Source organism: Peromyscus eremicus, chromosome 8b (genome assembly GCF_949786415.1).
Source record: "Peromyscus eremicus chromosome 8b, PerEre_H2_v1, whole genome shotgun sequence".
NCBI classification, from domain to species: Eukaryota; Metazoa; Chordata; class Mammalia; order Rodentia; family Cricetidae; genus Peromyscus; species Peromyscus eremicus.
Genome location: NC_081424.1, coordinates 51,509,539 through 51,531,816, shown reverse-complemented (window position 1 = coordinate 51,531,816; position 22,278 = coordinate 51,509,539). Strand labels below are relative to the sequence as shown.

Here is a 22,278-nt window from a genome sequence, read left to right as displayed (position 1 = left end):
ACCCTTCTCCTCTGCCATGTAATTCTAAAATCCTTTTAGGTAAAGGTACTCCCATAGCCAGTAAGGTGCAGGTTGGTTCTTGGCAGGATAAAGGAACGTTGTCTATTTGAAGCATACATTTTAAAATGTCTTTGTTTCTGTCTTTATATTTAAAGATGTAAAGTGGGTTGGGGAGATGATTCAGTGGATAAAGTGCTTGCCACTCAAATGTGAGGACTTGAGTCTGAGTCTCCAGAAGCCCCAGAAATCCAAGCCTGGAACTGTGTATCTGTAACCTCATTGTTCCTACTGTGAGATGGGAGGCAGAAACGGGAGAATTCTTGGAACTTCAAGGGCCAGCTAGCCTGGTATATGTAGTGACAAACAAGAGGCCCTGATGTCCAACCAAGTGGAAGGTGAAGACACAAACCTAAGGTCATTCTCTGAATTCCACACACACCCGTGGATCTGCACTCAGGCACACACACACACCCATGGATCTGAATTCAGGCACACACACACACACACACACACACACACAAAACCCACACACGTGCACCTTCATACACATGTGCACGTGCACATCATTCACAATAATAATAATTTAAAATAAAATATATGGAGGGGAAAAGAGAAAGGGACAAATTACCCAAGGAGGAAAATTAACCACACGCATAAAGCTGGATTGATTGAAGAAAGTGAAAGTAAACGTTGTGTTGCCTGAAAGAGCTATTTTCTGCACCGAAGTAAGCGTAAACGTCACCAAGATGAATGGAGATGAGAACAGGGACCCCGTGGGTGAGGGAAGAGATGGAGGTGGGTGAGAAGTCTCTGGTGCAAAATGGAGGGAGCCATGTGCTGAGAGTGTAAATGCCCCGGGGTGATAAAAGTCCTCCAACTCCTGCCTAACAGCTATGATTAATTCTACATCACACTCAATTTGTGAAAAGAACTCTTGAAAAAAGTTGGGACAGTTTGCTTGTGCAAACTGTCAAAATGATGAATGAAATAGGTGTGTGTGAATGGGGAAGGAGGGGGAAGACTGCTGACATAAATGTATTGGCTTACACATTTTAGTTCTCCTTAATATCACGGCCGCGGAGACGGCTCCCAGGGAAGAGCCAACTGGGAGATTTGGTTCATTTTCTTAACTGCATATGTAATCTTCAGGACACAATAAAATAGATTATAGAAAAGCTGAGATAATCTAATTCCTTCATAATTGTCTCTCTTCATCAACTCAATAATAGATAACAGTGATAATGGGTATTTATAGTGTGTCCCGTAAAAATGGCCTTTGGGTTCCTAACCTAATATAATAAACAGATAATTCAAATAAAAAGACAGTGCAGGCCAGTTGGGAACAAGGGAAAGAGGCCAAGAAAGACAAAAATCCATACTCTACTTAAAGATATTAATAAAACAAAGAGGGGCCTGCTCCCTTTCCTAATGAATGAAAAATGCATTTAATTTAATCCGTTTACTTTGAGAAATTATTTACTTGCACTTCCCCTCACACTGGAGCCCTGGCTATGCCTGGAATTGATCGCCTCTCCCAGGACCAGAAATCAGCAATCAATTGCGCAGGGTGGCTCAGGCCACAGTCACCTCTACCAAGCACACATAGGCGCCCCACTTTTATTAGGTGGCCTCAAAAGACTCCGGTACCCCATTAGGCCTTGCCCTTGTCCTACAGGAAGGTGATAACCCTAGCACTTGCCGTGCCTTGATGGATTAACCATACTAGCTTTGGTGATTACTCTCCTTGTATAAGGAGAGATTTAAATAAAATATATAATTTTAAAAATCTCCCGTTATTGATATCACTTCTTAAATTAGACATAGACCTGTAAGTCCCCAAGGAGTCTTCATAAGGCATGCCTCATTCCATTGATTTTCAAGGCCTTTACATAGCTAACTTGTACATGAATGGAGTGGCTGTTTTTACCTAATGTACACGTGTGGACCAAGGAGACAGAGGGAGCTGTACCGTTTGTTTTGGTGTGGGCCTCCACTGGAACATGGTTTGAATCTCTGGAAGCGTCACTATCTAATAATCTATTTCATTTTATTTTGTTTTGTTTTTATTTTTGCTTTGAGACAGGGTTTCACTCTGTAGACCAGGCTGGCCTCACACTCCCAGAGATCAACCTGCCTCTGCCTGCCCAGGGCCGGTATTAAAGGTGTGCGTCAGCACCCCCGGCTGCATCTCATTTTATTTTGATGCCTTTGAGTAGTCCATAGAATACCATCCACATAATCATTCTGCCACTGGAAGAATGTGTCAGTAAGGATTACTGACTATAATTAGAGCAGTCACAAAGATGTCTCGTCATGGACCAGATGACGGAATAGTAATAAAGTTCTGAGGTAGTTAACAGGCAGAGTAATGGCTTTAAGAAAAAGAATCTTATGGATGAAAAGTGTTTTACAATGGCTGATCTAGTCTTATTAATAGTATTCCAGAAAAATAATATTATAATTGTATTGCTTTAAAGCTATACATTTTAAATATTAGAGAGTCCCATATGGAAGAAGAAACTCATTCTTCTATTTGTTTTTTTTTTTTTTTGTCTCTTCTATACTGTTATATTCATTCAGGATTACTTTGAAAATAACAACAGCAAAATAGAACCTTGGAAATAACAGCAGCTATTTACTGGGGAGATAGTACATTTTCTAAATGGCATTTGCAGTCTCCCTCTCTCCAGGGATAAGCATTCTTACTTTTCACAATTGTCACTATGCAGAGTCTCCATCCCAGAACTGGCATGGAGCTTCCCTTTATTGTGTCTCCTGTACAGTGTGGAGACACGGGTGTGCTGCTTGGATAGAAGCAGGATATCACACTGCTACCCATTGCCCTGCTCCTTGGGTAGAGGCAATGTCAAGGTAGCAAGATCAAGCCCACCCCCCACCCCCCACCCCCGCCCACACACAACCGTAGAATGCTGCCCCACGGATTAAGCACGTACAGAACCTGGGGTGCACTTTCCACAGTGAAGGGATCCTCTTGAAAAACTAGGTCATTTGATCCATACTGAAGTTTCAATTTTAAGACCGGTCCTCAAAATCAAGGCTTTATGTCTTCTCAATGGCCATCTCTAAAATTCTTTAGTAGACAGTGAGAAAAAGATCAAGGGAGGCCAGTGTCCCCGTTTGCTCTGTGGTATAAGTACATTGTACCCATTCTGTTCATGGCTCCAAATGGCAGCAAACATCTTTGCACTACAGTACCCCTCAGACATTGACCAGACACTTTAAAGGGATGTATTTTTTATTCTCACAGAAACCTCATGAATGGCGCTATGTGTATGGATGTTTTATCCACATGGTAAGAGAAGCTTGAACTAAATAACCTGCCCCAGTTCCACAGTGCCTCCATGGCGAAGCCAGGATTTCAGGGCAGGTCACAGAACCCAGGGGTCCATTGTATTTAGTGGCTGTGTTCTTCTCATTTCTACATCTGTGTCTGCCTGAACACTTCCCTTCTCTGCAGTGGGTTATAAATAAATACTTTTTCCATTCATTCTTGGGAAACAAATTTTGGCCTCGCATGTTATATATGTAACGGAGCCATTGTGTGGACTTCTGAGATGGTATAGCCTGAAAACAGTACACTCGGCTTAGAGAACCCATGAGACTAAATAGAAAAATTAATTAGCAGCTCTATCTTTTTTTATTTTCAGGACTTGCTAAAAAAAAATTTTTTTGAAAAACTCTATTTCCTACTGACCATAGATCATGCTGACCTGTTATACATGAGCTACTGACCTTTATAGAGGAGTTGGGCTTTGGAACATGAAAATGTGTTGAGATATGACAGAGTACACTATAATGGATATAGCTCAGACCTAGACTTCCATGATGGACACAGCTGAGTTAGGTCAGGCCTTTAGTGCCCCCAAAGGACGGGACAGTGAAAGCCCTGTATCAGGCCATGTGCACAGAGAATCTCATGATCCCAGAATGATTTCCTAAAACGTCTGAGCCTACACTGTCTCTACAAGAATGTAGGGTAGCTTTTGTTGCCATGAAAGTTCAGAACGTTATTTTACTGACTTTCTACTTAATAAAATCTTTTAACCTCGGGTATTTTAGACCTCTAGTATCTACTGTGGAATTCTCAAAGCCATGCTTTGCACAGGGAGCTGATTCCAGGTTTGTTTTATTTTTGGAGACTAAGGAGGGGAAGGCACAGATCACAGAACCGCCGCACATTGTTTAGGACACTTGTTCTTCCACTGACCATGTCCTTTCTCCTGGGCCAAATGCAGGGGTGGAACTCTGATGTCTCTTCACAGTAAGTGTCCCCACCATTAGAAACATGAAAGGGAGTCAAAGTAAATACCCCCCTTTCTTCTGTTCAAAGTCTCCTCTTTCTTTTGTCTGCCTGAAGCACGTCTACAGGGCCAATGCACTCTCCTTCCATTGTCTCTTACACCAAAGAGGCCAGTGTCCCCAGAAGTCAATTATGGAGGGGAAAACTCACAAGGCAACAGCAAGGGAGGAAAAGCATGAAAGGCCCTCCAGCTCTAAGAACACTGGCATACTGCTATACCATGAGGAAGCGGGGACAGTGACAATTCCTATTTGAAAAGACAAAGAATAGAGTGTGGGGAAAGCTAAGACGTGGGCATTGTTTCAGATAAGAAAGGTTGGAACAGGCTCTGAAACTGGAATTTTTTTATTGTCTGCTTTGGTTTGATTTTTTTTTTTTAATTATTTTCGGAACACTGGGCTAGAAGAGCCATTGAGTGCTCAGAGCTTAGTGAACTCTTATGGGATCTTGGAAGCTAATGCGGAGGGAGATGTGGATGGTGGAGGCGTGGCTCATGAGGTTTCAGAAGATAGCAAGGATGTGATTAATAACTGGACTATGGGCCATTCATGTCGTATTTTGGCCAAGAATTGTGATCGCTGGTCATGGGGAGTTGAAGAAGCAGCTGTGATTGTCAAAAAGGTGTGATTCCACTGAGGTCAACCCTGGGCTTCACTAGGACAATGAATGCTGATCATCAGGGGCTAAAGAATCAGCTACAATTCATAAGAAATCAGCATCATTCTTGAAATCTTCTGGGAAGTGTTTCCTCGGGGTCAGCCCATAGTAGCTGTGGTCCAGAGGGTCAAAGCTGCATCTCAAGCTGGCAGCTGAACATGGTAGAGTATAAAGATCACCCACCTAGTACCCTAGTGCTGATTTTGAAGGCATAAGAGGTGCAAGATTGAGGAGTCATGAAGTGTGTGTGTGTGTGTGTGTGTGTGTGTGTGTATGTGTGTGTATGTGAGCACGCGCACGCGCGAGTGTTGTCTGGCTTTGAGTCTTTGTGTATATTTTAGGAACTTTCTACTGTATTGTGTTTCCATACTATCCCTCAAATGGCCCTTAATTTTAGCTGTCTCCATATGTTCACTCCATCAACCTCCTCCCCATCCCCTTCTCCACTTGATCCTCTGATTCCAGCCACTCATCCATCCATAATTATGTATTCTATCTCTCTTTCCTAGTGAAATCTATCTGTACCCTCCAGTTCCTTACTCTAGGCCTACCTTCTTTGGTTCTATGGAATGTAGTTTGGTTATCATCGACTTAACAGCTAATATGCGCCTATAAATGAATACATACCATATTTATCTTTCTGGGTCTGAGATACCTCACTCAGGATAATTTTTTCTAGTTCCAACTATTTGCCTGCAAATTAAATGACTTCATTTTTTTAATGGCTGAGTCATACTCCATTGTATAAATGTACCACATTTTCTTTATCCATTCTTTTGTTGTTTCTAATTTCTGGATATTATGAATAAAGCAGCAATGGACATGATTGAGTGAGTGTCTTGTGGTAGGATGGAGCATCCTTTGGGTATATGTTCAAGAGTGGTCTAGCTGGATCTTGAGGTAGATGAATTCCCATCTTCCTGGGATTTCCATAGTGGCTGTACAAGTTTGCAGTCCCACCAGCAGTAAATGAATGCCCCCCTTATTCCATATACTAATCTGGTTATTTTATTCCCAGTTCTTCCCTTTTGCAATAACAGCATCTATAACTTGTTTATATTTTTATAAAATCCCACCATTAAGAGATTTTAGACTTTTAACGAGACATTAAACTTTTAAAGCATTGGAATTTTTAAATACTGGGGAACTTTTAACTGCAGACTGTGTTTTATATTATGATATTAACATGAGATCTTGGGGATATGATTTAACAGTGATATTTTTGTGTCCACAAGGGGTGAAGTGTCTTGGTTAGGCTTTACTGTCAAGTTGACACAGCCTAAGTCATATGAAAGGAGAAGCCTCAATTGAGGAACTGCCTAGATCAGGCTGGTCTGTGACTGTATCTGTGAGGAGTTGTCTTGATGATTAATTGATGCAAGATGGCCCAGGCTACCATGGGCAGATGGTCCTGGACTTTATTTTTTTTAAAAAAAAGGCTAGGTAAGCATGAGCCTGTGAGAGAGCCAGAGAGCAAGCCAGCCAGTAGTATTCCTCCATGATTTCTGCTCCACGATCCTGCTTGGGTTATGGATCTTACATCAATGACAGACTGTGACCTGAAAGTTTAAGCCAGATAAACCTTTTCTTCATCATGTTTCTTTTGACTCAAGTGTTTTTATCACAGCAACAGAAGGAAACTAGAACACCATCTGACACCTTCTTCCCCTCCATGGCTGTGCTCAAGTGTCTCCTCAGTGAGGTCCCTTTGCCATTGGAGTCAATATCATGACCTTTCTCAGATTGCTTTGTTTCTACACTGCACTGATTACCATCTGGCATATTCTATACTGTATGTATGTACACATCAACCTCTTTCTCCAAGACACAAATTCCGAGGATGGGCATTTTACACATATGGCTATCTCTCTGCCTATCTGCCTGTCTGTCTTGTTCACTATCATAATTCCAGAAAAAAACTGGTCACTACCCATAGTAATTATTGTGCAAGCATTTGTGAACTAGTGAGTGAGTAGATAGGCACTGCCTTCTGTTCATGAGGACTCTCGGAATATTCAGCAGGAGGCACTCTCCTCTCTGTTCTGCTTTGAAGCTACCTGGAGGGACTGTGGACTATGCACTCCAGGGAGGGATGACAGCCAGGAAGATGAGAGAAGTCTTTTAGAGGTGGTAATTGTGCCTAAGGTGTAAGGCAGTGGTTCTCAACCTTCCTAATGCTGCAACCCTTTAATACAGTTCCTCATGTTGTGGTTAAAATGATTCTATTGCTACTTCATAACTGTAATTGTGCTACTGTTATGAATTGTAAATATCTGATAGGCAGGATATATGATATGCAAACCCCCACACACACACGCAAAGGGATCACAACCCACAAGTTGAGACCCACTGGTCTTTCTCCTTGGATTAATATTTTGAGTTTCATCTGAGCAGAAGCCATCCAGAAAATATACAACCTCTGATTTTGAGAGGGAGATCTTAGATTCTCACCTCCTGCTCTTCCTGACTTGCTAACATTGCAAAGACCTGCATAAATCTGAGAAGAATAGGCAAGATATTCAGCCATGAAATACATTCTGTGATTTTCTTTTCCTTGTGATACTAATTAAATCTCATCTATAAATCTGATTGTATGACGGTGAGCTTGCAAGCTGATGGGGGGATGGGGAGCGAGCAGGAGAGAGGGGGAAGCAAACACTGGCCATTGGAGGGCATGTGTCAGGTAGTAACACACCAGACAGCGCCTGAAGTGGGGACAAGGCCCCACAGATGTCCCTTTGGGTAGACATCAGGAGTGGACACACGGGAGTGGAATCCAGAGAATGAACAAATTCGTTTCCTGTTTTTTGTTTGTTTGTTTGTTTGTTTCTAGATACAATTATCTGAAACTCAAAGTACAAAGCTAAGCCTTTCATTTAGCAAACCCAAACTGCTTTTTGTCACCTGTCATTTGCTCAACCGGGAGAAAATATTTTCAAAAATAAGTAAATAAAAACAGATCCCTTCCCAGAAACAGTTTTACTACATCAGTCCACACACTGCCACAGCCTCCACTCCTCACTGGCTTTCAAGGACACTGATATATCTCACCAAGAGGAAATTTCTGTCTTGTGAGGTTTCATTCTGCAATTACCATAATCTCCATTCTCCAGAGGCTGTGGCCGGTGAAGTAGATTGGTGAAGTGGATTAGTGCCTGACCCTTTGCGGGGGGGGGGGGGGGGGGGGGGGGTGTGTCTCTGGAGAAGAGAGTTGAAATCTTGAGCTTAGGTCATAAGTAAAGATGAAGGGGGCTGGTCTAGCAGCGTATCCCCTTTGGGGAGCAATGAAAGGCACCGTGAGTTATGATTATTAATCTTGTTCAGAAGAAGGCTGGCCAGAAGTGTGGAAAGTTGATCCTCATCCAAAGAGGCTGGCACAGCCCACAGAAACCCTGACTTCTTGAATTCAGTCTGGGCCTTTTCAAACACAATGGGATTTTTCTCTTCTTCTTCTTCTTCTTCTTCTTCTTCTTCTTCTTCTTCTTCTTCTTCTTCTTCTTCTTCTTTTTTCCAAAAGAAATCACGGTATGATGGTTTGTTCACTAGTAGAGAAAAACGTGTGGTTTAACAGAATGGCCCATTTGGGCTCAAATCCTTCAATGGACATGAAGTAGCCTGTGATTATGAGCACATTGTGGAAAGAAGGACCGATGAGCCTCCCGCCTTCTCTCCTGACAGGTGTACTTCTATTGGATCTGCCGCGATGCCGGGGCATTTGAATGGTTTGCCGATCTGTTACTTTCCCTGGAAACACGGATGAGTGAGCAAGGGAAGGCTGACTTGCTGAGTTACCATCTATTTCTCACTGGCTGGGATGAAAACCAGGTACCAGTAAAACCCAGGATCTCTAATACTGCCTCCTTTCTTCAAAGAACCCGTTCTGATAATGAGCTGCGGGCTTACCAGGCAGCACCAAACAATCATTCTAAAATTCTTCAAAAGGGAGAGAAGAACAGAACCAAACTAGACTGGAAGCAACTAGTTAAGATATAGCAATAAAAAGACCTCTAGCTGTCTTACTGTGGAATAAAAAAGATAAACATGCTGGGTAATAAACGACAACCCAGATATTAGGAGTCTTAAAGTTTGAATTTGTCATTTTTAAGAGTGGCATGGGTGACTGTCACTAATTGGCTGTATCATCTGTTGAATTCCTAATTGGTTCTGATTCTATGCTGCTCAGAGTAAAACAGAAAAGATTCCCTGTTGCTTTTATCTGGCCTTTCATATTGAAAAGCATGTGAGCCAGAAAATTAGTATGGACACAGGATTTGCATAGAGAGTTGTCTCTCTTAAGGGGTTCTCGGGAAGCAGGTTCAGTGTGTCTTCTCATCTGAAGCTGAGATGACCTTCTGCTTGGGCAGGTGTTCTGCAAGCCACTATAGTCATGGAGTGTAAAGATTGAGTCTGGCAAAAATTATGTATCAACTCACTATTCCAATACTGATTTAAAAAAAAAAAAAACCTATCACAGTCAGTATGTCAATGATGACTAGTGTATCAGAATGCAGTTGGACTCCCCAAACATGGGAGTTAACAAAGCCATTATACTAGGTTATGAAATGTGTGTTTTAAACAGTGTTTTCTGTAGATGATACGTAGATGGTATCATTGATATATACTTTTAAGGGAAATATGTTTAAGCTAAAGAGCTTTTTACCAATCACCAAATTTACAGATGATTGCTCATCTGTTTTGTGAATGCCCCGCCCCTCAACTCCATTGTACCTTGGCTTTGTGCTTCTGTAAATGAGTAAGACCCTGGTTGAAATTCTAAAGTTTTATGAATTTTTATGGTCTTAACTCTAGTCCTCCTTAAATATTTAACCCTCTGGGATCATTTGAATTGCAGGTTTCTTGGGAACCAGGTTTGATAAACCTTAATGAATTATATAGAGTTAATTATGTTTTCCAAACAGACATTTTCCCTATCCCAATGGGATTGTTGACTGATGATCCTTTTGGTGAAACACAGCCATGGTTTTTGTCTTTAACTTCCCAGCCCCTGGGTAGCTCTACCACTTCTAAGGCAAATTGGTCCCAAGCATCCACTTAGCCAATCCCTGTTGCTTGGGATTTATGAGACTCAGATTCTCTAAACAGAATTCCTAAGTGGATTTTGTGACAACACAACCCTGCCCTGCCCTATCTTTGCCCCTTTCAAAACTAAGATATAAAATATACTTTTTTTCCTAAATGAAAGTAAATTAAAGTTAGTAGCTTCTTAAGTTTTCCCATGGCATGTCAGAAATTCTTCACACTTCCAGATTTTGAGCAGGAAATCAGTAATCTCAACATTTAAGGAAAAGAAATCGTTGCTGTATTCTGTCAGTAACTCAGGCACTGAGAGGCTGTTTTAGAAATAGCCAGTTCTGAAGCTGAATCCAACAACCTCAAAGTGGCAAATTGACAAGAACAGAAGGGACAGATGGGAGAGGTATTATGAAGGGCAACTCAAAAGAGTTTGAGATTAATTGAACAGTGGGCTGAGAAATATGGAACAGATAGAATTCCAAATGTTTGAACACCAGAGATTGGGCGTTCCCACAGACATAAGTATGGAAGGTCTTTCTTCCCCCATGAGATAAAACTGTAATGTCTTAACAAGTACTTTAGGGGCCTCCTTAGCCTGACCTGTTTCTAGACGAGCCTCACTATTTTCCTATTGCCCCAGAGCTGTTGACTGATGGATGCTTGTGCATCCTGCTGTGTGCATTCAGGCTTTCAAGTCTTTTTGCTCCTGGTGGTTCCTCTCTCTGACATGCCGGTCCACATCCTCTTCCACTTCCCCATCTTCACGCTGCATGGAGTCCTATTTCCAAACTCTTGCAATATAAGCACTGTTACCTAAGGTCAGACTTGCTGGACAGCAATTCCCTGTAGCCTGGCATTCCGAAGGCCAGTCTGCCCCTATCCGCTGGTCTGTGGACAGCCACTATGACTTGGCTATGAACCTCTGGCACTGGCTGCCTTCTTAGACTAGGGAGAGAACCATTCAGGCAAGTCCCCTTTAAAGCAGGAAGCCGCTGCCGCACAAGCTGAGTGCAGCAGGGCTGTCATTCAAACTGCCATAACGATCAAGAGTTAGAGGGTGAGGTGAAAATCGGTGTGTGAGCTCCAGGGTTGGTGACGGCCCTCAGGGGTGGTGCAGGGCACACATACCCAAAGTGGAAAGAACAACGTAGCTTCTAGAACCTACAGGGGCTGAATCCAATGATCGTGCTTTAGTACGTAATTATAAGGATTATTGTGCCCCAGGCTCTTATTTACGGGCCCCTAATTACACAAGGGCTGGGTGAAGTCACTGGATTTGAAGTCAGTCACTTACAGAGCTCCATCCAGACCCCTTACTCTTCATCATCCAATCACACCTTCAAGTGTATTGTCCATTGCTTAAAACCTAATACTATACAGTTGGCTCTCCATATCTTTGAGTTCCACATATGTACATTCAACCAACCAAGGACTGAAAATATCTTTAAAAAATATATCTACACTGAAAATATAAATCCTTCTTATTTCTTTACATTATTCCCTAAACAATACAGGACAATAACTCTTTACCAAATAGTTGTATGGCAGTAAGGCTTTACAGACCAGAAAGAAGATTTAAAATACATGAAAGGATGTGGGTAGGTTACACACAAGTACTCTTGAGCCTCTGCAGACTTTGGTATCTGGGGGAGGGGGCAGTCCTAATATCTGGGAATGACCGTCCATCAACCATGTCAACTCAGTAGGCAAATTCAATTTTAAGACCCAGCTTCCTCCTGGGCATTTCATGGCACTTTAATCTGGAGATGCCCCCTCTCAAGTCCCCTAGAGTTAATATTAAATGAATGGGGACAGCAGGGGGAGACTGATTTTTTGAGAAGTTTGGCAGAAAGAAAACTATCTTGTTCAGTGTTTTCGCTTAACCATTTACTGCATCACTCTCATCGTTTCAAAGAAAACCATCCTTTCCAGGCTATGTCTTTGCATATCTACTCTATACAGGGAAGCATTTTGTCCCAACAAGAATAAATACAAAGACAGATGAGACACAATACTTGTAAAGCACATTGGGGACATCTGCTAATAAAGCATTTCGAGCCCTGTTAAAAAAATATTTTAAATATACAAACGATGATAGTGAGTTCATGTTTTATTTATAGATGGTTCTTATGGTTGTTTTTTAATGTCAACTGATACTACAATTTTTAACTTAGGCTATTCACATAGCTTTACACTGGGATGAAAGCCTGGATGTGATCACAGGCTTAAAGCAGAAGACCTTCTATGGGAGACCCAACTGGAATGATGAATTCAAGCAGATTGCCTACAATCACCCCAGGTGAGCAAAGCCAGCTCCCTTCCCCTAGCCTGCCAGGATCCCCCTGAAGTCCAGACAAGCTGTCGCTGGGAAGAAAAGTTCGTCTGCAGTCAAGATTGAGAATCCAAGATAAAATATCCACCTTAGAAAATATGGCCATGGCTGTCTTATATTTCAGGAACCACAAACCTCTGTTTAACTGCCTGTCAGACTCAGACGATCATCGATTACGTTGAAAATCTTCACACTTAACCTCAATTTAAAGATGGTATTTCTTAAACAGCATATGCCTTCAAAAAAATCTTTGGAGCACAGTTAGTCTCTAATTACCCAACTAGAGAATTCAATTCTATCCAGCGCTACAGTGTGTCTAGCACGTCTAGCAGAAAAGCAGAAAGAAAAAAGTTTTCCCAGACAAAGCAGGGATTCTGCAGGGTGCTAAAGGACCCATATCTAGAGCTGGGCTACTTAAGTGTCTGTCCTGGCTCTACCATTCCTGCTGGTAGAGCTAGGTCCTCTAACTACCTTGTGCTGAGTCCGTCTCCTCCTCTAAAAACTGTCAATAATAGTGCTTGCCTCCTGGGCTTCCACAACAGTAACAAAAAGAGCGAAACATCTAAAGTGCCCCAAACAGCAGCCTTTCACTGCTGCTGCTGCTGCTGCTGCTGCTGTTCTCTTGATTTCAAGTGTTACTACTATTCTCATAACTCTAGAGCAAACTGTAGTGCATGGAGGGCCTTGCCTTGGGGCCAGAAGCCTGGAGTACAACCTGTGACTCCTGATTCTAGAAGTTTCTATCTACGTGGCCTTGGACAAGGGAGCTTAATTTATCTTTCTTTTTAGCGTAGACATAAAGCTGAGGTGATAAATTCAAGCTCGGGGTTGTTTTCTTAACTTAACACACATGCAATGTGGAAGAGCTTAGTAAAGGATAAGTCAGTCACTAAGACAGAGAGTTATCCATCCTCACGACTAGGTCATTCTTTGTCCTGACCTTCATCATCTATACCATGCACTGACACTGTCTTCATATTTGAGGAAAGACTACAGGGAGGTAAAGAAATGTGCCATGTGGGCAACTGGAAACAAGCAAGGGCTGAGGTCCTGGGGCAAGGGACATTGTTCCTGTCATGATTCGGAGGGCCAGTGAGTGGAACAGAGGAAATAAGAGGAAGAATCTCAAGAGATGGCATTTAGGTCAGGTGTCGGGGGACATCTGCAAGTCATCGTAAGACTTTGGATATGATTGCCAGAGAAAAACCACTTAGAGGTATAAGTCCAAGACTGACATGGGATCACCCTTGTTGCTGTAAGAAAACAGACTGTAATGGGCCTAGGAGGGGGGTAGGAAGGTCAGTGAGGAGCAAGCAGTGGTGGCAGTTTGGTAGGCAGGGAACACTGGAGCAGTTTGATTCTGAACGTTTTCTGAAGGCATGACTTGTAGATGGACTGAGGCACGGCCCAAGTTAGAAGGAACCTCCACTCATTAGCATGGACATGACCATGAGAATTGCTGTGTAGTAGACAAGGGATAGGGAAGCTTCATTTTTGACATTTCACATAAGATACTTCTTAAACACTCAAATGTCCAGCAAGTGATACATGATGCAGGATTTCAGGTGAGAACTTCAGTTGAAGGTATCGACATGTAAACTGTATGTGGAGGCAGAATAAGTGATCAGGGGCTGGAGAGATGGCACAGTGGTTAAGAGCACTGACTGTATTCCAGAGGACCCGGGTTCAATTCTCAGCACCCACATGGCAGCTCACAGCTGTCTGTGACTCCAGTTCCAGGGGACTTGACACCCATAGCAAAACACCAATGTACATAAAATAAAAATAAATAAAAAATTGGACTCTGACCTTCATAGAATAAATGATCAGAAGAGAATGGCAAGGGTCCTAAGACACATTATATCCAGGGAGCAAGGAATCATAATCTCTATGTGTGCATTACCAAGTTTGATATGCATTACAAAGTTTAATATGCATTACTCTTATCTATCTTAGCAATCATGCCACTTAGGGGTTCTGGGTTTTTATCTGTTCCCTTTATCTGTAAATCAAAAATCTACTCCTGTGTTTCTGACCACGTCTCCATTCTCCATGACTGCGCATGCATTTTCTCACTGGCCTTCCTTCATAGCAGCCATGCTTCTTCAAGCTCTCTGTAGTTTCCTTATGCTGGAACTCTTTTATGGTGAGTATAAATCATCTTTTGGTCAATTCAGCTCCTTTTCACATTTTTCCCTATATTTTCTTTGTTCCAGAACTATGCCATTCTATTTTTATTGGCTGCCTCTGTGTCTGTCTGGCTTTAGTGAACCAGCTATTCTGACAGGCGTTGGGTGAGGCGGGGAAGTGAGAGAGAAGTCGTCAGGTAGCGGTCAAGGTTCATGAGCATCCATCGCAGTATCTGAAGTCACCCTGGCTTCCACTGCCCCATGTGCTGTGAGACAGATCTCTGCAAACTGAGAGCACAGCTTGTACTCTCGGCCTGCCGGAGAAGCCTCGCACCCAATACAAGGATGTTCTGTGAGCGATTCAAGACTGCTGAGCATATAGTGGAGGGGAGAAATGAGCAGAAACTTGCATCCATCTAAGAGGGGCAGATTTCTAACAAGAAAGTCAGAGACAGTTTAACTTCTAACCGAAAAGTCAAGGGGAGGTGGAGGGATCCATTACACAATGTGGCAACCTAGCTTCTTCTCCCTGGACTCAGCCACAGGTGACTTGTCAGAGCTGCCAACCCAGGGCAGGTGGCCTTGGGAACTCTCCTCTGCCATCCCATCCTGGCACTCACTTGTTTCCTGTGCTTCTTATGTTGGCTCTTGTGGGTACCCAGCTTTGAACGCGGGAACCCCACCTTGTCTCCAAACAGGTGCCTCCATCCCAACAACCCGCCCCCAGGAATCTCAGAACTCAGTTCCTCTCAGCCCTTACTCACCCATGGCTGCTGGGTCGCAACCTCTGAAGCCTCTCTAAGGCCTGAGAGAAGTGCCCCCTCACCTGACACCTACCTACCTGGTTCTTGTCCAGAGAAAACGGAATAATTTCATATGCAATTCCTTTAAAAAGCTTATATGTCGAAATTATCATGTTATATGCTCATATGGAAAACCTAGGTGGTTTTGTTCCTATTTTCTCATTTTGGAGAAAAGTATGGCTTTGGACAAATCTGTATCTTTGGTTTTCATTGATCACAAAATGAATTTTCTGCTTCCTGGCTCCACGTGTGTGAGAGAGAAATGAGGGGCAATGACATGCACACATCCGTGTGGAGGCCAGAGGACAACCCTGGGTGTCATTCCTTAGGCACACACTCCTAGTTTTTTTGGACAGGGTCTCTCCTTACTAGCCTAGAACCCCATTTTTCCAAGTACATTGGGATGGCTAGCTGGCCAGTGGGCCTCGAAGATTAATCTGTCTTCACTTCCCCAGCAACTGGGATAACAAGCACTCTCCACCAAGCCTGCCTTTTTTCATCTGGGCTCTAGCAAGCATTTGCCAATGAGATAGCTCCCTAGCCTAACCGCAAATTGCGAGCTTTTGAAACGTACATCTTTAAATTCATGTCGATAGCTCAGTCTTTAGTATGATTGTCCTGCATTGATACTGCATTGTTTATCTTTGTCACAATATAAAGTTTGCAGACCCATGGAGAAGGCCTTTCAAATCAGATCATTTAATTGTCTCTCTTCACTTGGAGGGTGCGAGCCAGAAAGAATGTCAGGAAGTCAAAGGCAAACGCAGCCTTCTGCAATCCCTGCTCAGAAAACGCTGTTCTGTAGACCCTGCGAGTCGAGGACAGTTCTATCTAAGTTGGGAAAACTGCGTCACTTTTCCCTGTCACTGTTGTCGGGGACATGTTCACCCCGTACCAGAACCCACCCACCATCAGAGCACACAGTTGCCCTTAACGGCTAGCTGCATTTCTCAGCATGGCAGCTATGCAAACAAACTGTTTTACTCAGGTGCATGACTTCATGTCTGTGAGGGGAGAAGAGACCCCTGGACTTAAGTCACTTCCAAACCAAGACATTACTGCCTACTTCCTACCTGAAAAAAAAAAAAGATTTAATATCAGATTTGTAAAGCTTGAGACTCTGGAACACATCAGCTTATTAAATAGCTTCAAGCATCAATATAATTAATATTAGATAAATCCATGCAAAATCAATCATTATTTCTTCTCTGGAATGCCAGGCCCCTGGAACACGGCAAATCTCCAGTGTGAAGCTTAGCGTCGCCCTTCTAGAAGACTTTTAAAATGACCTCCTGAAAATAATTTTTTGTTTTTCTTCTGTGTAAAAGGAGATTTATGCTTAATGAAGCTTTTAATGAAGAAATCACAGAAGGAGAATGCCAATAAAATCTAATTTTTAAACAAGAAAATCTAATATTGAGAAGTATTGCAATACGCTGGCCTTTGTCCAGATAGAAATGAAACACACAATCCAATCACCGCTCTGCACAAAGGACAAAGTAACATTAATTTTCCTCAGGATGGTTATTAGAGAGATAAACAGTATGTTCTCCCCTTATTATGTCATGGGGATGTTTGTTCCCAGCCCACTTGGCCACTCTCACAAGACAGGCTTGTCCTGCCATTAGCTGGTATCTCTTGGCAAAGATGGGAAAGGAAGAATTGCTGGATTTGTTAGTGGCCTCAGAAAAGGTTCTTTGTTCTCGAGAGCCTTTGAAGTAGGCTCTCAGCCATTGCTATTCACCAGCACAAAGCTAGGCATTCTTAGCGCAAACCCCTGTAATCACATTTACCTGTTCGCTCAAAGCTGGAGTTTGTTCCCGTCCTAAGAAAGAGTTGAATCAAAAGAGCTGAGGGGAGAGGAGTGCAAAAAAAAAAGTTACAGAACATGAAAAACAGCACCAAAAATAAAGCTTGAAGGGAAGCAGATCAAAGCGGACTGAGCAAGTTCTAAGGGAGCCAGAAAATTGCAAAAATAACAGTAATAGAGAAACAAATTGATGGCATCAAAATGAATACAAATGAGGAACAGGAAAGACAATTTTTAAATAGATCAAAGGCTGGGAGAAGCAAACAGGAAAGTATATTCTGCTGTTTTTATCTGTAATTAATTTTGGTAATTATACCAGTTGATTTACAAAAACATGAGTATAGTTCTTGAGACAATCAACAAATAGCAAATGAACACATATTTAAAGAGATCATTTCTTACTGTGCCCAAACTCTCCGACATGTGACAATTGCCAATTACTTCAATTATACAAGTGCAGAAAAGTATTCCAAGCACACAAGGCAAGTCACCCTCCCTTTAAAGTACAGTGAGCTAATTAATGCATGCATTGACACCTGGGACTTACTAATCTATAGAAATGTGTTTTGTGCAGAAATGGAAGCTGTGTTTCATTTTCTGTAAGCGTTCTCAATATGCTGCCAACCTTTACACAAGTGTTGGAAAGCAGGAGATCATCTTCAAGAAGACAGGCAGAGTGAAAACAAATATAGCTTTGTCATATCTAGCTATTTTTTGACAAACACACATTGTACATCTACTCACCCTTGTGGCTCAGCTGTTGTGAGTTAATTGACTAAGAGGTTTTTTCCATGGGGCTTCGGTTTTTGATCTTATACTTCAGAAAATATTTATAGTTTGCTGCTTTTGACTTATCTGTTAATATCTTCACCATGCCTTATAGGTGTGAACTTTATGTAATTAATTACCACAAAAACTTCCAAGATTTTCCCAGTTTTCAAAACCTCAATAGGAGTGTTTCTTTAATCATGATGGGGGGAAAAACCAAAGAAGAATGTCATCATTTGTTAGGACAGAGGAACCCAACCCAGACATGAAGGTGTCAATGAGGGGGCTTCCAATCCATTTGACATGAATGTATTTTAGCCCCTCATTGTTTTCAGAAGTGTAAAAAATACCTTTTTACTAAATTGAGTAAATGTGTCCATCTGGAATTACATTTGCTTGTGTGCACACCCTTCAATTCTCATTTGTACATGCATATGTGCAAAAATGTTGTTAAGTGATATTTTTAGGAAATTAGCATTCTGATTATAGCATACAAGGGTCCTTTATCTGACAGGGTATCCTAAACATTCATTATATGACTAAAATGTTCAGAACACTCAAAGAAATAAATTTAAATGTAAATCTAGCACACAATAAATTATAGCTTTGTAAGAAAAATAAAGCCACCATCATGGATGAGGGAAAATTGCCCCCCATATCTAAATGGTACCTTTTCCACCAGAGGGCATCCAGCTCACTGGTTACATCCTAGTAAAAATTCAATGAAAATTACTAGAATTGTTTGTTGTAGGGAGAATAAGGCTATAAGTAAATAGTGGATAGATTTATTACTCTGCAAACTTACTTTTGATGACTTTATTTCAGCAAATTAACAGTTATGGAAACATATTTTTGTTTATTTATATCTTTACATGTCTTAGTGGAACAGGGGTAAAGGAAAAGACAGAATGAAGAAAAATTATTCCCCCATTCTCTGGAATCCGATACTGTAAATCAACTACCCCTCTCCTCCTCTTCCTCCTTCTCTTCCACTTCCTTCCCATCCCCACCCCACTAAGGGAAGCAGCTTTATTCTCTCATATCTACTGGTAAGCATGAACAAGCAAAGGATGATGAGGCAGAGGAAAAAGAGTCAAGAGTCCTAAGGACACAGCCCTGTGTGTCAAGAGAGAGTTGTTGGAAAGTGGGACAGAGAAGAGGCGCATAGGCGTTTTGTTAGTGGCATCTGCAGATCCAAATGAACAACAACTCAGTAATGGGAACACTGCATTAGTCACTTTTCTTATTGCCAGGACCAAATAAATACCTGGCAGGAAGCGACTCAGAGAGAGAGGGTTTATTGGGGTTGGTAGTTTGCGGATGCAGTTCATCATGGCGGCAGAAGCAGGAGGTGGTTGCTCACATTGCACCCATGGTCATGAAGCAGAAGAAGATGGTTGTCTCTGCTCGGCTAGCTTCCTCCTTTGTGTTCAGAGTAAAAGCCCAGCCCCTTCAGGGAGTCTTCCCTCCTCCTCAGTTAACTTTCTCTGAAAACGCCCTCAGACCTCCCTTTAGGGTGTATCTCCAAGGTGATTCTAAATCAAGTCGACAGTCAAGATTGACCACTGTACACTCGGAGAAAATCAGTGCAGTTGCTGCTGGGCATTGACTGAGACATGGGTTACAAAGGGAGAGAGCTGGCCAGCAGGACTATCATCTGTAGTTATGAAAAAGATGGTGTTGTATAAAGCGTAATTATGTGATAAATCATTTGGAGGCATTTCTAATGAAAAACATTCACTGGGAAAGATTAACCAGAACTTGTGTCCACTGTCTGAAACAGTTTGTAGCTCTCGGTGCCTGCGTCCTAAGCCTTCATAAATCCGGAGGAAGCTTCTGTTTATCGATTTTATTTGCAGAACACACTCAGGGTATAAAGTAATTTGATTTTTTTTTAAAACAGGGTTTAGGGTCTGCCCCAACAGGGTTATAACTTACCAAGCATAAAAGCCAACACATAAAAACAAACATACAATTTAAAGAGAAAGGGGCTTGTGCCAGCAGAACGTGCGAATCTGGGGAGGTGGTGGGATTACTCCCAGGCACACACCCACACTCCTATCTATCTGCTAGGCTGAAATCTCCTGGTGGGTGATATTTTGGATGCCTCGCATGCATGGCGTTGCTCAACTGTTTTGAGAGGGAAAAAAAAACCCACATAAATCCCACAGAGAAGAACATAGTGGTTATTTAACAAGTACAAGGGGTAGGTGGCCGGGAAAGAACCTTCTTTGCTGTTTATCAGAGCTCAGAATAATTACTTGAATGTTAACCATTTTTTTCAGCCTCTGTGAAATCTGTCCTTTTCTCATCAAAGTCAGCCCCTCAGACTGGCCATTGCCGTTAATGTTCTCCTTGATCCAGCCCCACACGCGTGTGCAAGATCTGCGGCTTGCAGGCTGTAAACCGGAGGATAAACGGTGTCTAGTGTTTTTATATTTCTTTTGCACAGAATCTTCTTTTTTAACTCTAAGCAATTGTGGATAATTAAATTTTTATAGAAGAATTTTTTTTTCTTTAGCAATCCCATTAAGGCTCTGCTGTACTTGTCCATTGCCTCATAAAAGGGGGGGAAAAACTACCACATCTGTGCCTTCACCATTCTGTGCAGATTCTCTCAGCTCCGTGGTTTATGGGATGCACTCATGACCAGGAAACCCCAGACTTGGCGTCATAAATGCCAAGGTTGGTAAAAATCAAGGTGAGGACGATGCCTTACTTGGGGACAGCAATGTGAGGAGAGATGGTGAAGGGCCGACCTCTAGGTCACAGCCAAGGGTGGATAATGAATGGCCTTTCTGAGACTTTCTGGTGACTGCATAACCATGACAGCTATGGACCTTGAGAACAGAAACATTTGTACTTAGCTGTGCAGTGCAATAGCCTCAGCTTCAAAGAGGCAGGAGAGCTGTGAGGCCCTGGAAATACCAGTGGTCCACCTGGCAGCCCACAATCAGGATGCTTTGAAGTGGGGTCTTAAAGGCAGGTTATCAAAGCACACCACCGGCTTCTCAAACAGTGACTGTGGGCCACAAATGAAAGGGCAATCACAACCTGTTGGCAACAGGTCAGTGGCAACCTCTTTGGTGACATTCACGCTAATGGGAAAAATATCACCACCCATAACAGCACCTTTGAAAAATGAATGCAAGGATACCTCTGCACATCATGCCCAAAGCAAAGCTATGACTCCTCATCAGGAAGGGCCTTGCCTGACCTTTTTCACTCAGATGTTTCTGTCCAGAGCTCAAAAGACCAGTCCCCTTCATTCACACCCCACTTCCCATCTTCTGTTCAACTCTGTGGAGCAGGAGAAGCCCTGCAGACACGTGTGATACTGGTATCCGAGAACTAACAGCTACAGAGACCACCACGGACCAAGAACAGGGCCAAGGCAGGCTTGCTATGCCTCCTTTCACCTCAGAGAGAAGCTGAGCGTGTGGAGGAGATGCTGAGAGGAAAGGTCTCGGATGCTCCTGACTATATACATGAAGTAATAGGGCTTTGGGGAAATAATTATGTGCCCAATGCTTGCAGTAGCCAAATGATGGAGACATCAACCTGTAGCCTGAAGTTTCTCTGGTTCTGCCGGGCCGGCAGTCAGGACAAATCTCTCCAACTCAAGTACCACAGCCACTTGGTCCCAAGTAAACACACAGAGGCTTATATTACTTACAAACTGTATAGCCTATGGGTCAGGCTTCTTGCTAGATAGCTCTTATAACTTAACCCATTTCTATGAATCTATGTTTTGCCATGTGCTCCATGGCTTTACCTGTGTCCCATTACATGTTGATCCTTGGACAGTGGTTTGGTGTCTCTCCCCACTCCCCTTTCTCATTTTACTTTCTCTCTTGGATTTTCCCGCCTGGCTCCATCCTGCCCTGCCATAGGCCAATGCAGCTTTATTTATTAGCCAATGGGAGTAACACATATTCACAGCATACAGAAAGACATCCCACATCATCAACCTCCTTAAACCATTCACCTTCTAGTTCCATAAACACCTGTAAATTGCCTCAAGTCAAATTATTTAGTACAAAACATCTTTTGAAAAAAAAATTTCATAAATTAAGTCATAGGAAGGATATCTATGAAAGTAGCACTTAGACATTTTGGAGATATTCTTATTTGTAAATGAAACCATTTGGTGAATTCCTTTGAAGCTAGCTTGAAACGTGATTAAACCATCACCTTCTACCATGGGCGTCATGGTCCTGGAGCATGTTGTTAAAACAGGGCTCTGATATATGGTAGAGAATCATGCCACCATATAATCGAAGCAGAGAAGGGCTATACAAACACTAACAAAAGCCAGGTGGAAGGAACAGAGGCAGTAGAGTGGGCTGGCCCTGGATCTGAAGAATTTCTCTGAGGCAGTACGGCTTACAGGGCCATCTGCCTCAATATTACCTGGCTTCACA

General features: G+C 42.4%; 1 protein-coding gene across 1 annotated transcript in view; it reads left to right on the top strand.

Moving 5' to 3' along the window:
* Positions 1–22,278, top strand: part of Nox3 (NADPH oxidase 3) — a 62,618-nt gene that overhangs the window by 39,042 nt on the left and 1,298 nt on the right. The window contains exons 11-12 of the mRNA XM_059272396.1: positions 8,657–8,803; positions 12,187–12,311. Coding sequence (XP_059128379.1) covers positions 8,657–8,803; positions 12,187–12,311 — 272 coding nt within the window. The remainder of the gene's footprint in view (positions 1–8,656; positions 8,804–12,186; positions 12,312–22,278) is intronic.